This window comes from Taudactylus pleione, unplaced genomic scaffold (genome assembly GCF_031769625.1).
Source record: "Taudactylus pleione unplaced genomic scaffold, aTauple2 ptg000678l, whole genome shotgun sequence".
Taxonomy (NCBI): Eukaryota; Metazoa; Chordata; class Amphibia; order Anura; family Myobatrachidae; genus Taudactylus; species Taudactylus pleione.
In genome coordinates, this window is record NW_028285080.1 from 2,389,077 (window position 1) to 2,406,672 (window position 17,596).

The 17,596-nt window shown below is 44.6% G+C and overlaps 1 protein-coding gene across 1 annotated transcript in view; it reads left to right on the forward strand.

Annotated features, from left to right (window-relative positions):
• Positions 1 to 17,596, forward strand: part of DST (dystonin) — a 637,844-nt gene that overhangs the window by 59,713 nt on the left and 560,535 nt on the right. Inside the window, exon 4 of the mRNA XM_088455927.1 lies at positions 478 to 685. Within this exon, the coding sequence (XP_088312053.1) occupies positions 478 to 685 (208 nt within the window). The remainder of the gene's footprint in view (positions 1 to 477; positions 686 to 17,596) is intronic.

A 17,596-nucleotide genomic window follows, 5' to 3' on the forward strand; every position in this document is an offset into this window, starting at 1 on the left:
AGAGGATCTCTAAGTGGGATGTAAGCAGAGTTCTACAGTCTCAGAAGCCCTGAGAAATCACAACAGAGGAAACCACCCTCCCTTCATGCATCTGTAGTTAGTGAGGTAGCTGTATGCATTAGGAGCTGTCGCAGCATCCTGCATGTGTAAGGCTGCCCGGTAGAGGGCGCCAGACACTGTGTTGTGCGCTTAGTAGGCTGGGTGGCTGCAGTTGCCAGTCTTGTAGCTGGGGCCGGGCAGACAGGGGATCGTTTGATTGTTGGGCTAATTTGTTGCTCATCCACAGCAGAAAGCAAATGATACCAGCATTCCCAGATCTCCTGAGTGTGCCACCATGGTAAGGCATGCTGTTATAATATGTGTCATGCTGGCACTGCACCCACAGTGGTTGGGATAGGTGGCAGCGCTGCTGCTTCTGTGCATGGTGAATTGTCTTATCATTGTGTATACATTGTGTATGTGTTGTGTCATCCCCAGAGCTCGGGCACCGCTTCCTACCGCTGCTCCATGTCCTCATCGGCTGACTTCTCAGATGATGAGGATTTCAGCCAGAAGTCGGGCTCTGCATCTCCTGCCCCGGGAGACACGCTGCCATGGAACCTTCCCAGACACGAGAGGTGCAAGAGGAAGAGCTCCGGGGGAGCAGTGCTGGACCCAGCAGAGAGGGCTGTGCTTAGGATAGCCGGTAAGGGCTGATGCTGACATCAGTGTGTGTGCTGAGCCTAGGCTCACATAGCGAATCATAGAAAGGGTAGTCATGATGATAGATTAGATTATACACAGCAAACATTACTCTTTTGCATATTTCGTTTATGATCTGCGTTACACTTAAGTACATCATCGGTCCTGAGTTGGGATATTATTAGCTTGTTTACTTCATTGATTTTTGCACAGCGTTTTCAGTTCTCAGAATTGATAATATCTTTTAAAATGTACTGTCAGACAGCTGAAGGGTTAATATTCCTCAGCATGCCGTCATGTACAGGGTCTGCGTGTAACTAACTCTGCATGAACTGGCAGCTGTGTAGTTAATAGCAGGGCAGACTGACATGTATTGTAGTGACTAAGCTGTTTCAGTCCCATTCTTCTCTATGGCAGTGTGTCTGTGTGCACAGGAAGCTTCTGAATCAGTTCCTAGTGACCTGCAGCTGTCATCCTCCCGTGTTCCATCTAGAGCACCAAAATCTATGTATTATAGTGCGACAGCCATCTAACTTCTAACTAGTCCTGTGACTAGGAGAATAAAATGCATAGCAGTATTATCATTTCATCATATTTGATGTCTCTTTATAATCTCATTTTGAGAGTAGGGCTGATTAGCCTTGCATACTGATAGCAATTCATGGTCACTACATCTCATATTGTATATTATTTTAGATACCTGTTTCCATGTTTGATAAAGTGCAGATATTATTATCATAACAATCATCATCATCATCACCACCAATGTAGAATTTTTTATTTGTTAAAGAGTGGTGTTAGCTTTTGCACATATTGCAGATAAAAGCAACAAGACAAACATAATAACATACAAGTAAAACCTAGAATATTTACAGACAATATCCTACATATGGATGTTGTAGTGACACAATTAATTAGATCACAGTTGTGGTACATATATATATATATATATATATATATATATATATATATATATATATATATATATATATCAGAGATGATAGTACAATGAAAGAAAACTGTCATTCCTGTTTCCCAAGCTGCTTTACAGCTGTATCAGCAAAATCACTACCTGAGTTCTAAATGCAGGGGACTAATGATGACTCGTGATGCAATGTTTAGGCTAGGAAGGGTCGTCTCACATTGGGCGATTGGGTGTTAAGGGGAACATCCACTAGCAGACTGTGAAACGATTGCACGATTACAACATTATAATCATGCAGTCGTTTCACAGTCTGTGCTGTGCCTACACTGAATGATAAGTCGTTCAGTGTAGGCACTCTCCCTCATCCCCGAACATGGCCAGTCTGTCGTTATCGGCAGATTGACCATCATGTTCGGGTGATGATAGATGTCAAAAACGACCAGCGGAGCGCGCATCGCTGGCCATTTTTTAAATTAAGCTGCCCGATTTGTGCCCGATAAACAAACGATTGAACGATAACGATGTCGTTATCGTTCAATCGCTCTGTTTAATCGGGTAGTGGATACCCACCTTTAGACAACTTTCTAATAAAGCTCAAAATCATAACTATGGTCTAAATCGATCTGATAGTTGAAATGCATTATAAAACATTTGTAGTCGAGACTTTGCATTTGATTTATGTGTGCATGCATTGCAGTTATATACAAAATTATCAAGATAGTTAATTTCCTCAAATCTCTTCCATATTTTTTTTTCCATATGATATTCAGCTTTGATATTGGTATAATGTTTTTGCTGTACTGTTTTTCACTGGAAGTGGTTGTCACCTAAAATAAATCCCTGCTTGCTGTTTCAAAGGGTGTTATATTGCAGAGGAGCTTGTATCTTCTTGTGAAGTTGCTAAGGTGTGGGAGTGCCTGATTATATCTATGCATAGGGATCAGAGATGTGGGTCATGTGATTCCTTTATTAACTCTTTAACTACCATTCACAATGTGCCTAATACAAAGTGATCAAGTCAGTGGTCAGTATCAGTATTTACATAGAATTTAGCACACAGTAGTTCTTTCCTAATGTCAAATCTGTCAGTGTAGATGACGTAATTGGTTTGGAACAGATCAGTTACATACTGATGGGAATAATACACATCCTTGGAAAAGGCTGGATGACTTCACTAGCTTAATACACATTGAGGAAAAATAATTGTACAGAATCGATGGTATACTTACTATGACCTAGGGCAGGCAGTGTTTTCCAATGACTATTGCTTTATTGTGTATACTAGGTGATGGTAAAGCAAGCTTCATCCTTTATTTTGTCACACAATCAATAAGTATGCATGTGGTAATGCCTCCTCCTGTATTGATTGAATCACACAAGACAGCTTGTGGGGGATGTGCTCCTGTGAGGACCAGACCGACAACTGGAGGCAGCAGATTATTATTAGTAAGGCTAAAATACAATAATGGTTTCTGCCGATTCTCACTTGTGAGGTAAAGGCTGATTATACAATTAAACCTTCAGCATGTGGATTATAACAAAACCAGACCACTGTAAAAGTATTGGGGATCATGCTTTTTCATTTACTGTAGTATTGCCATTGGGCAATGTGTTATAGGTATTTAAACTACATCTTCTACCCCTCCAATGATTAATTCACTCCAAATGTCTGTGTGATCACATTCTGTTGCTTGGATCTATCACAGCACCATTTGGCTTTAAAGTCAATGTGTCAACTTGTCATATATTGAGTTACATTGTATATTTTTGTTGACTTTATTTTTAGCCATGATACATTAATGCAGTAAAATATACAGTTTTGCTGTTTCTGTCATTGAATAAGCTAACTTTCTGGGAATGAAACTGTTAAACTAAACAGCAGCTGGGATGCTACTACAATATATACATTTAACTATTCCTAGGAAACTCTCATGGGTTCAGAAAAAGCTGCAGACGAAAACAAACATCCTGTTAGGTCATACTGGATATTTCCTTGACCATTATGTATATATAGAAATACACAGCATGGCTATAATATGCTCAACTAGACTTATAGTTCAAATGTAGGACTCACATGTATGTATGACATGTCATAAATGACATGGGCAATATTTATCAAAGCTTGGAGAGAGATAAAGTGGAGAGAGATAAAAGTACCAACCAATCAGCTCCTAACTGTCATTTTTCAAACACAGGCTGTAACATGACAGGAGCTGATTGGTTGATACTTTATCTCTCTCCAAGCTTTGATAAATCTCACCCATGAAGTTTTTTGACTTCTTATGAGTTAAGGTGCCCATATACGGTGCGATAAAGCAGCCGATCCGATGGATTGGTACGATTTGGCTGCTCTATCGTACCATGTATGGGCATGATATTGGACAGAGCTCGCACCCGTGGGGTCGTACATCGCACCACCAGATCTTACTGCAGGTTCAGTCGATCTGGGGTTGCGATATGCGATCCCATGCAGTGCTATGCGTGTGGGGGAGGGGGGAGCCGGCATATAGGGCGGTCGGCCACCTAATTGCACTGTGTGTGGGGATATGTCGGACGTCGGATCCCCCGTCGCGTCGCACGGTGCATATCGCACTGTGTATGTCCGGCTTTAGCCAAAGTCCCCTTTTTATTGTGAAATGCTGCAAATCAGTTAGTAGTTTATTAAACCTAACCCAGATCATTTACAATGTTTCAATATGTGTAACTTTTCAGTGAGCCTCTGATCTTGAGATGCCTCGTGTACAGAACTGTGGGGGTTACTTATGATGGTATCCAGGTATTGGTGCAAGCTACTTTTCTGCTCTCTGCTGAGGTGACGCTAACCATTACACTAATGGTGCCCATGGCGAGTGGCAGTGGTTGTCAAACTCCTTTACCCTGAAAAAAGAGTAACGTGATCTTAAAAAGCGTAACATGTTTTTTCACTTTATCTTTATTGATGTTTGTTTCAATTAACAAACCTGCAGCATGATTCATTCTTACAATGTAAAGCTTAACAACTTACAGTTACACATGTTACTTATAGAAACATCTGCATTTTTATAAAAGTGACAGCTGTACTTTAGGTCATAGCAATACAAATACTTTGTGCTGTCATTTGTATTATACAGCACACTTCAAAACACTATTCCCCTACTTTAGTGTATATACATGTGATTCACTTTTGATAATGCACAAAAAAATGGAATAAAATAAATATTAAGAAACGTCGCTACATTCATAAACTAATACAGACATGGGGCTATATTGAAGATCCATAAATATTATTTTTGAAAGTTTCAATGTTTGCAGTATTGTTATGTTTGAGCTAAAGAGCTGTCCTCAGCGTGCGGAAGGTCCATGAAGCATCAATGTACTGTCACATTTCATCTCACCTAATACCTTACTCCCCTTATAGGCACATGTATAGGAAGTACATTATCATTTTAGGCTAATGGTATCTACTTTATTCCTTATAATTTTTCACTGTTTTGCTGCCAGATGTTTTTTGTCTGCTAAACACAGGGTCATTACCATTTTAGATTATATTTATTGACAATCACTAGCAACTGTAATGCGCTGAGCTGTCCTACTCATTCCTAATAGTGACAGAATGATCTGAGAAGAGTCTGCACAAAGAGATCAGTTTTACATGACTCACCGGCAGATAAAGTAATGAGGAAATGACACATACAGCTGGATAAAACACAACACTTCCTAATAATTTCCATTTATTTCAGTGAAAAAAATCATCTCTTATAAACAAATAGTTGAAATAATAGCCCCTTTTTTACTTCTAAGGTGCCAATTAAAGAGGAGATTTTTGGTCTCAGAAAATATAGTTGATTTTATGTTATTATATATGATTAATGACTAATGAAAATGAATAAAAAAAATAATGGTACTTTCCCTGAACACTCCCAGCATCCAAGTATGCTTCACTACAAACGTCAGCAGAGGCTTCCTGAGAATCTCTGACTACAGCGATTACCTCACACTACAAGAGCTGCTCTGTGATTAAAGAAACACTGCGTTGCTCACCTTATAATATACAAGGTCATCCAAAAGGGACAATTGATGTTAGTGATTCATTCCTTGTGATCAAGCAACTAGTAGTAGTTTAACTCTAAATATTGCCCATTTGAAAAAGTAATTCTGAACATCTCTATAATTATTACAGTGACTGTTCTTAAATGTCACTAACCTGCTCCATTCTCCATTGGAACCCCTGGGGGTGCTGTGTGATGCTGCAGAGACAGGAGTCAGATTAGGTTACAAAGGTCCAGACCCTCACTGGCCTTTTTAACGTGATGAACTTAAATGTTTTGCTGCTTCTATAATGCAGAAACAGAGGGAGAGGAACAGGTTAGTTATACTTAATCAGGTACCGTACCTGTGAAATGTGTAACCGGTTTATGTAACTCTTCTTCCGTATGCCACATGCAAGACAAAAATGTATATTTTGAACATATGGTGATGAACTTTTAAATTAACTTTGAAGTCATTGATGAATAAGTGCTAATGATATTTCAAATGGTAGAACTTGTGCCATAAAGGATCTTTCCTATTCCAAAGTTACCATGACAGATTCTGGAACTCTTACTTTTCTTTGGCAGCAATCACTACCATTGGACTTTGAAAAATACCTTCAGTGAGAAGGCTTGGATACTTTTTCTCCATGGTAACATTGAAATACTTGGGGCCATATTCAATTAGAAGCGAAAAGCCGTTTTCCATGGAAAAGTTTCGCCGATCGGGGCTTTTTCACGTGGTCAGAATTTATCCCCAAATTCAGTTCCAGACGGTTTTTGCCTACGCGGAAAGTCAATGCAATGTAATAGGAGAAAAAGATTTGCCTAGGAATAGCAGGATAAAAGAAGTGCAAAAGTTTTATTTTGGGATGCAAACGTGGGGAAACCACTCAGAAGCCTCGGGACAGCCCTCCAAAGGACAAAAAATCCAGGGAAAAAACTTAAGAACACCCCAAAAAAGTACTTTAATTTTGGGGGCGAAAAAGTAAAATGTGGGGGAACAAACATAAAAACTAGTGAAATAGCCTTCTTAGGGGTCTGCAAGGATGGGTCAGGTTTTTTGGGATTCAGGCGTGCATGCAACAAGTGCGTTTTTCAAGTACCCCAAATTTGACTGGACTACTTATTTTCACCCAAAAAACGGCACAATGCCATTCTTCACCACTTTTACAATGAGGCTAATAACAAGGATTTTAAACAACTTCAGTACCCCAAATAGTTTTATTAGGGCTATTGGAACACCTCTACATTGATCCCCAATGTTAGTGCATCCTTTTGGGGGGGTCAGACTGATTTCCCCTATTCTGACAGTACTTTTCGCCTGTTTTACATTCCCGCTTGCCGTTTTCGCCTGGTTAGTAATTGAATAGGGCGAAGAGCGGGGATGCGCACGATAAGTTTTCGCGTCCAAAACACGCGATATAGGTGGAACTTTTTCGCGGAGGCGAAACTAATTTAATACCTCCCTTGGTGGTAATGCAAATTAAAACTTAAAATACAAGGGTCCTTATATAAAAGAACTAATAATAAAATTCACAAATAAATATAGGTAAAAATACTTTTAGAATTATGAATGCATTATTATTTCTGTTCCTAGTGCATACTAATATTCCATGATATAATTAATTTCAGACAGAAAGTGACTGCATTTTGAGACTGGTGTGTATTTATTAAAAAAAAAAAAAAGTTATATATAACTTCCCAGCAACAACAACAACTAAGATATATTTAGCTCTGCTTTCCTAAAACTTTTACATATTTGGGATAATATATACCATACTATACACATTTATTTTATTTTTTCTTTTGTTACATTCATTTTTCTTTCCATTATTTTATTTTTAGCTACATAACTATTTAGGAAGATATTATTCTAAGGGGCGCCTGCTACATGCTGAAATACAAAATTGGCAAATTAATTTTGTTGAACATCGTTAATAGCTGCAGAGGGGCCGGGGGTGTGAATGAGAGGCCCAATTGTTGTTTCTCCCGCTCACCCCTTGCCTCTGTTTTACACCAGGGCTATGAAAGAATTAGTAGAGCCCCAAAATCTGCTGTTTGGAGGATTGGCCACCTTAGGATATCCTAGGTGGTAATGTTGCTTTAACGCACACACATACTAGCACAAGATGTTGTCAGTAATATCACAGTGACATTGGGACATTTCCATTGTTCAATGCAGTGGCACAGTGGTTAGCACTGCTGCCTCATAGCACTGGAGTTATGAGTTTGATTCCTTACCAGGGCCCTGTGTTGAATTTGTATGTTCACCATTGTTTGAGTACAGTTCCTTCAGGCTATATGTTTTCCTACCACTCCAAACATATAGCGGTACATTAATTCAGTATTAAATATACCCTAGTGTGTTTGTGCATGCTTTTGTGATAGAAAATTTATACTGTTAGCTCCAATGAGAATGATTACATATTCTGGGGAGGCACACTTATAAAAACATTTTTTTATATCAGGGAGTATGTTAGGTGAGGGAGTATGACAGGGGAGGCTCTGCCTCCCCTGCCTACCCTGACTGCACATGCCTACCTTATTGTCTAAAAGAATATCTGCATTAAAGTTCATTTATGAGGATTTAAGAATGCCCAATGAAGCTTAATACAAACAGACATATTTGCTGTTTGATAAAATTAGAATTGCACATTATTATTTTATTGTATAAGGAGGGAGGAGGCACTGAAGTGTAATATATCCAAGGACAGAGCACAAATTCTGTTTCTTGTGCCCACTGTGCAGGTGCCAAGGGGAGGGGAGTGAGTGACAGCTGGGACCTTCTGCTACAATACTAGCAGAAAATAAAATGGTGGAAAGGAAAACAGGTCTGATTACGTCCCTCAGAAAATAAATAACAGGAAAGTAACTTATTAATCATGATGACATTGTATAATGAAAGATAGAGTGAATCTGCTAGTGTTCTACCTAAACTGATTTGCTAGGCTGATTAGCTGCTCCACACTAAAATACTTTATTATTCTAAATACAAAAAGTAACTGACGGTTAGTTCTTATCTAATACAATACTATAGTAATATGAGATACAGTATTGGTACTGTGCTATGAAGAAACCCTGAAAACTCACATGTCACATACATCTTGGGCCTGATTCACAGATGTACACAATGGCGATATTTATGCATATCGAGCGATTGTTTGCCATCGCGCATGCATGTAAGTGGCATCGTGCACGTGCAGCGATTGTTTTGCGATTACGCTAGCACAGATAATTCATTTACAAAGTGAGTGTAATCATTTGAGGGAGGTAACGGGGTGGCTAGGCAAACGCATGCGTGTCCGACCATTTAAACGCCATTTCATGGGCATGCATAAAAGCTATTGCAGTCTCCTTCGCAGCATGAGAGCTCTCTGCATATCAGGAGAGATTCTGTGTTTGAGACAGGCCAGACTTGTCGCATTGCTGCCCGATCTGCGTCAATGTTACCATTGTTTACGCTTCGCACAACGTCGGGCGGATATGAGAAGGAAACATTAGCAGATTGACAGTTTTTAGAAGTGGAGATGTTTCCCATAGCAACCAATCAGAAACTACTTAACATTTAACTAGCACCTTCTAGAAGATATTAGCTAAAATCTGATTGGTTGCTGTGGGCAACATCTCTACTTCTAAAAACTCTCACTTTAGTAAATTTACCCCGTAGTGTTTACTGTCAGGTGAATTACTACAATATATTGTCATCATTACCATTAAATGTTTTCTTAATAGGATAGATTACTGCTTTTATGTGACATCAGCTTTGAACACTGTCTGCTGCATAAGGTATAGTGTTAAACAGGCCTACACATGCTTCATACATATTAGTAACAAACAATAGAAGAAACACTGACAACATCGATTTATTACGTCATTTACAAAAAAGCCAAATGATGACATATATTCAGTTACATTAACACCAATGACTCCCTATATTCTCCAAACAAGCATGAGCGAATATAGAAATCTCATAACGCTAGAATACAACGCTGTGGTTAGGTCCTAAAAAGCAATAAGGTAACTGCATAAGAACAAATGAAGGAAGTAAACATCAGACAATAAAATCAAATTAATGACATGTCCTAATTGTTTTAATATTATGGGCCAAATGTAATAGGGTGTCTGTTTTGGTAAATTGCAAGTTTGGTGCTAAACTCTCAATTTTTCACAACTCTCCAATGTAATAGGGTGTCTGTTCACTAAAACTCGCATTTTTCAGAGTTACTAAAACTCTCCATTCTCAAACTCGCACCCAGATGTTTTCACATTGAAAACAATCAACTCGCCCAATGTAATAGAGTGTCTGTTTCAGACTCGCAAAAAAAAGATTACCAAAAGTCCCCAAATAATAGACCTGCTTCAGGCTAGCGAGTACATCCTGAGCAGGTCAGATTAACACAGAAACATGCACATATGCATGAGATATGTACATGTTTCTGTGTGTACTTATGTTAAATGTTTTTAAATTTTAAAAAAATGACGTGCACCCCCTCCCCAAAGGCATAACCAGCCCCGGGCCTTATAAAGCCTGTTCTGGTTCTAAAAATACAGGGGCCAAAATGCGTAGGGGGCCCCTGTATATTAAGAACCAGCACAGGGATTTGTTGAGCTGGTCCTGGTTCTGGAAAATCAGGGGACAAAACGAGTAGGGGTCCCCTGAAAATTCCAGAACCAGCACCGAACTCTTTCTAGCGGGGGGATAATGCCACAGCCAGGAAAAACCTTTCACCGGTTTCCTCGGCCAAAGCATTATCCCTGACCGCTAGTCATTCCAGGCCGGGGATCTCTGGGGAGTTGGGTACCCCCCCAATAAAGGGGTACCCCTCTCCAGGGCACCCCAGGCCTAGACTGATAGCCCGGGGCTATCCCCAGCACCCTATGGCCGTGGGTGCCGGGCTGATAGTGTAAAGTGTAAAAATGAAGTTTCCATATTGTCTTTAGTTGTAGAACCACAAGTACCAGCAAGCCTTCCCTGCATGCTGGTATTTGGAGAACCACAAATACCAGCATGCGGGGCATTATGGGCCCGCTGGCACTTGTAGTTACCTAGTGATTTACCTGGGTGTGATATTGAATAAATGAATGACAGATCACCCTATCATACATACCAATGAAAGCATTAATATGAAATAATTTGTCTAAAATGTAAAAACATTAAGAGGTAAATGTAATAGCCTACGTGTTGCAGGCAGCTGCAAGATTTTGCCAATTTAAAGCCATTCTGGTTTTGCCTATTAAATTATTGCCTCTTTAAATCTTGCTGCTAAATTGACAAAATCTTGTGGCTGCCTGCAACTCTCACACTATTGCATTAACTCTAAGGGGTCAATCCTAATGCTCATGGGGAACGAAGACTAGTCTGTCTAGTTCTATTCCATAGAAAAGTTACTGTAGCACAAATTGCTAAAATAAAGTTAATGCTGGTTATTATAGAAAGGTGTCAGAACACAAAGCATCCGCTACTATGCTACCCTCCACCACCCAGCAACCCCTACTATGCTACCCTCCACCACCCAGCAACCCATACTATGCTGCCCTCCACCACCCAGCAACCCATACTATGCTACCCTCCACCACCCAGCAACCCATACTATGCTGCCCTTCACCAATCAGCAACCAGTACATTGATTCCCTCCACCACCCAGCAACCCCTACTTTGATTCCCTCCACCACCCAGCAACCCCTACTATGCTGGCCTTCACCACACAGCAACCTTAACTATGCTACCTTCCACCATCCAGGAACCCCTATTATGCTACTATCCACCACCCAGCAACACCTATTATACCTCCTTCCACCATCCAACAACCCCTACTATGCTACATTCCACTACCCACCAGCCCCTACTGCGCTTCACCACCTAGCAAGCCTAACTATGCTACCTTCCACCATGCAACACCCACTGCTATGCTTCCCTCCACCATCCGGCAACCCCTATTATGCTACCTGCTGCCACTCAGCAACCTCTGCTATGCTTTCCTGCACATCCCAGCAAACCGTACTATGCTGCCCTTCACCATCTAGCAACCCTAACTATGCTGCCATCCCCTACCCAGCAACCTTTATTATGCTTCCCTCCACAACCCAGCCTACTCTGCCATCAACCACCACACAGCAACACCTATTATACCATTTTCCACCATCCAGCAAACCTTACTATGCCACCTTTCATTACCCAGCAACCCTTACTATGCTGCGCTTCACCACCCAGCAACCCTAACTATGTTACCTTCCACCACCCTAACAACTTCTATGCTACCCAGCAACCTATGCTATGCTACCCTTCCCTACCCAGCATCCTCTGCTATCCTACCCACCACCACCCAGCAACCCCTACTAGGCTGCCCTTCACCACCCAGCAACCCATACTATGCTACCCTCCACCACCCAGCAACCCCTACTATGCTGCCCTTCACCACCCAGCAACCCATACTATGCTCCCCGAAAAGGGGCCATGGCCTCATGGGGAAATGCCAGGGAAGAGATAGGGGAGATCATAAGATTCTGGGGATAAAAGAATAGTAAGCTACAAGTGAGAATGATAATAAACAGGAAAATTGACAGGTCCGAACAGCACCCCCTGCTCTGTGGTGCACTGTGCCATGGCACAGGTGGCACCACCCTAGTTACGGCCCTGCCCAGCAAAACCTACTATGTGTCCCTCCACCGCCCAGCAACCCCTATTATGCTTCTCTCCACAACCCAGCAACCCCTACTATGCTGCCCTTCACACCCAGCAACCCCTACTATGATTCCCTCCACCACCCAGCAACCCCTACTATGCTGCGCTTCACCACCCAGCAACCCTAACTATGTTACCTTCCACCACCCTAACAACTTCTATGCTACCCAGCAACCTATGCTATGCTACCCTTCCCTACCCAGCATCCTCTGCTATCCTACCCACCACCACCCAGCAACCCCTACTAGGCTGCCCTTCACCACCCAGCAACCCATACTATGCTACCCTCCACCACCCAGCAACCCCTACTATGCTGCCCTCCACCACCCAGCAACCCATACTATGCTCCCCTCCACCACCCAGCAACCCCTACTATGCTGCCCTCTACCACCCAGCAACCCCTAATATGCTTCCCTCCACCACCCAGCAACCCCTACTATGTTGCCCTACACCACCCAGCAACCCCTATTATGCCTCCCTCCACCACCCAGCAAGCCCTACTATGCTGCCCTCCACCACCCAGCAACCCATACTATGCTTCCCTCCACCACCCAGCAACCCCTACTATGCCACCTTTCACCACCCAGCAACCCCTACTATGCCACCTTCCACCACCCAGAAACCCCTACTATGCTGCTTTTCACCACCCAGCAACCCTAACTATGTTATCTTTCACCACACAGCAACCCCTACTATGCTACCTTCCACCATCCATCAACCCCTACTATGCTACCCTCCACAAACCAGCAACCCCTAATATGCTTCCCTCCACCACCCAGCAACCCCTACTATGCTTCCCTCCACCACCCAGCAACCCCTACTATGCTGCCCTCCACCACCCAGCAACCCCTAATATGATTCCCACTACCACCCAGGAACCCCTACTATGTTGCCCTACACCACCCAGCAACCCCTATTATGCTTCCCTCCACCACCTATCAATCCCTACTATGCCACCTTCCACCACCCAGAAACCCCTACTATGCTGCTTTTCATCGCTCAGCAATCCTAACTATGCTACCTTTTACCACACAGCAACCCCTACTATGCTACCCTACACCGCCCAGCGATAGAGCAGTAACTAGACTTTTTGGCGCCCTGTGCCAGAAAGAGCATTGGCGCTCCCCCCATTTTTCAAATAGGGACATAAGATAGTATACCCGAAAAGGGGCCATGGCCTCATGGGGAAATGCCAGGGAAGAGATAGGGGAGATCATAAGATTCTGGGGATAAAAGAATAGTAAGCTACAAGTGAGAATGATAATAAACAGGAAAATTGACAGGTCCGAACAGCACCCCTTGCTCTGTGGTGCACTGTGCCATGGCACAGGTGGCACCACCCTAGTTACGGCCCTGCCCAGCAAAACCTACTATGTGTCGCTCCACCGCCCAGCAACCCCTATTATGCTTCTCTCCACAACCCAGCAACCCCTACTATGCTGCCCTTCACACCCAGCAACCCCTACTATGATTCCCTCCACCACCCAGCAACCCCTACTATGCTGTCCTTCACCACCCAGCAACCCTAACTATGCTACCTTCCACCACCCAGCAACCCCTACCTATGCTACCATCCACCACCCAGCAACACCTATTACACCACCTTACACCATCCAACAGCCCCTACTATGCCACCTTCCACTACCCTAGAACCCCTACTATACTGTGCTTCACCACCCAGCAAGCCTAACTATGCTACTGTTAGGTTGCGGCCTAGGATCGGCCATTATTCACCTCAGTGCCAGCTTCCCCTGACCTCTCGTTTGGCCAGACGCCAGGTGCGTCGGCGAGTGACGCGCTGAGCATTATTCCTGGAGTCTGCTAGGACATCAATGTGTTTCTGCGTCCTTTGGTTTCTGCGGTTACCATCATGGATGCAGCCATAACAGACTACATCACCTGATTAGCCTTTACCCAATGGTAGCATTGGTTGCTGTCAGCTGCAATGGATCGCTACCATAGGGTATTTAGGCAGGCTTTGGACAACAGGATGTGTCCTGTACAACTTTGCTACTTCCAGTGATTACTTGCTGTTGCAGCATTCCAGGTTCCACTCCTTCTTCTAGTGAAACATTCCTAGTGTTATACGCAGTGTGTGTACTCAGGCCTGATTCAGAGCTGCTCGCTGCTGGCGAGCGCTCGCTCTGAATCAGGGCGTGTTTTTTTTTTTTATCCAGCCCACTCGCAAAGCTGTGGGTGACCACCCACAGCTTGTGCGAGTGGCCTGGAGTCTGTCACGATTATCGCGACCATCGGGCTTGCGACAAAACCCTCTGGTAGGGTCTCGGCTCCCTCAAGCCCGAGTGGACTTCCTGCTCTAATAGAGCAGGAAATCCACTACTGACATCACTAGTGATGTCAGTAGTGGACATCACTAGTTCCTAAGGGGCGAGCTGTCACTCACCATCGACAGCCACCCTGTCTTGTAGCGAGATCCGTAGCGACTGAACTGCCGTTGCTGGACGGGTCTCGCGCATGTGCACGTCGGAGGCGGTGCATGCACAGTGGGGGACCATCAACCCGCTTGCGAGCGGGTCTGAATCAGGCCCTCAGTACGTCATCTGAGTACTTTCCCCTAGTGTCATTCTCCTGTGCCAGTCCTGCGTCTGGAGCCACAGTGTGTGTACTCAGTACGTCATCCGAGTACTATCTCCTAAGTGTCATTCTCCTGTGCCAGTGCTGCATCTGGATCCACAGTGTGTGTACTCAGTACATAATACGAGTACTATCTCATAAGTTTCATTCTCCTGTGCCAGTCCTGCGTCTGGATCCACAGTGTGTGTACTCAACACATAATCGGAGTACTATCTCCTAGTGCAGAGGTTCCCAAACACGGTCCTCAAGGCTCCCCAACAGTTCAGGTTTTATATATATCCGGTACTTGTGGATGAGGAAGACATATATCCAGGGCCCTTGCCTCCAGTTCTTTCCCCAAACCTGGGACCCCGACTTCCAATCCCTCAGTGAAAGATCTCCATGCCCAAACGTGACAGCTACCTTCCACCACCCAACAACCTCTGCTATGCTTCCCTACTGTGCTGTCCACCGACACTCAGCAACCTCTGTTATGCTTTCTTGCACAACCCAGCAACCCTACTATGCTGCCCTTCACCACTTAGCAACTCTAACTATGCTGCTATCCACTACCCAACAACCTTTATTATGCTTCCCTCCACCACCCAGCCTACTGTGCATCAACCACTACACAGCAACACCTATTATACCATCTTCCACCATCCAGCAACCCTTACTATGCCACCTTTCATTACCCAGCAACCCCTCCTATGCTGCGCTTCACCACCCAGCAACCCTAACTATGCTACCTTCCACCACCCAACAACTTCTACAATGATATCCTCCACCACGAGAGAGGGAGAGGGAGGGAGGTGGCGATTCTCGCTGGAGAATAGAAATGGGAGGAAGGTGGGAAACAGAGTTTGGAAGATGGGAGAAGAGAAAAAAGCATATTTGTAAAGTATAAAAGAAGTTTGGTTTGCTGGTTTCATTATAGGGTATAGGCCCCCATACACAGTGTGATAAAGCAGCCGATCCGACTGATTGGTACGATTTGGTTGCTATATTGTACTGTGTATGGGCCTGATGTCGGATCGAGCGCACACCCGTGGGGTCGTACATCGCACCCCCTGATCTTGAGCGAGTTCAGTTGATCAGGGGATGCGATGTGCGATCCCATGCAGCGCTATGTGGGAGGAAGAGGGGGGAGCTGGCATATCGGGCGGTCGGCCACCGATTGCACCATGTGTGGGGACCACCCGATATGTCGGACGCCGGGTCGACTGTCGCGTCGCACGGTGCCTATCGCACTGTGTATGGCCGCCGTAAGACTAGTTTTTTGATGAATCCTGACATAATTGACTCCATATTGTTAATTTGTGTATGTAAATATGTGCTATTAATAATATATTAAGTGCCTCTGTTGTAGTTTCCCAATATAGTCCCCTAGCAGTGCACCTGTGATTCTTGGCATGGAATTGCCCACTGTTTTGGATGTGTACATGTGTGAGGAGTTATTTTCCACCTCCCAGTGTTTCCTTTACACTCCCAGGGTGAGGCTGACATGCCTGCAAACAGACCGCAGTTACCGCTAGTAGCATATAGCTGTACTGTACAGCAGCTCTCTCCTTACACCATCTGACACACATTGCGCTGCACTGACTGGGGTATATTATTATTATTAGGAAAGGGCGACATGATTATTTATGAGATGCCTCATAGCTACTTTTCGGTTCTACTTCCCAGTCAGCCTCTATGAGAACCATGCCATAGTAGTGGCTGCTAGATACTGCTGCGATTATTGCTGTCATACTAATGTTCTGCTGCCACTTACTGTATTACCCATTATCTGTTTATGTACTGTCTCATCATAGCCGGGGCTGTAATGTGTCATGCTATTGCCTCTCTCTCCCCCGGGCCGGGTGTGTGTGGTGCTGTACAGCGAGGAGGATGCTGCCTCTCCCCCGGGTGTGTATGGTGCTGTACAGCTAGGAGGATGCTGCCTCTCCCCTAGGAGGATGCTGCCTCTCCCCCGGCTGTGTGTGTGGTGCTGTACAGCGAGGAGGATGCTGCCTCTCCCCCGGCTGTGTGTGGTGCTGTACAGCGAGGAGGATGCTGCCTCTCCCCCGGGAGTGTGTGTGGTGCTGTACATCTAGGAAGATGCTGCCAGTAGCACAGTTGAAGAATTGCTGTGATCCGGACCCGTTGTATAGCTGTGGGCGGTACTACTAGCCGTACAGAGAGAGGGGGGTGATCTGAGGAGAAGAGCTGTGTAATGCCCCGGACACCGCCCAGCCCATGCTCAGCCCTGTCAGTGCGACCCCGGCGCCGGTAGAAGGGCTGTGACAGCTGGGACACTGGCCGCTGTGTGTGCGGGCAGGGACAAGAGAGGAGGATCGTGGCAGACTGGGCGTCTCCAGTGACAGATCCCCTCCCCCTGGCATCTCAGCTTGTCGCTGCTGTATTCTCCGCCGGCAGCCTGGTGGTGGTGGCCGGAGCCCTGTGTACAGTGGTCAGGCGGCCGGTGCGCTAATCCTAGCAATGGCTTATTACATGCCCAGTGCCTCCTCCTCGCAGCACCGCACGGACGAGCAGGAATACCTCCAGGCCTATGAGGACGTGCTGGAGAGATACAAAGGTACCGGCTAACGGCTCAGGGCGGCGGGGAGAAGGGCACCAGGCACCCAAAATAGCCGCAGCCAGGCAGCCAGCAGCCAGTGTCAGTTACTACAGATAAGGCAGCAGCGTATATGGGCACACACACATGCCGGGGCACTACTGCAT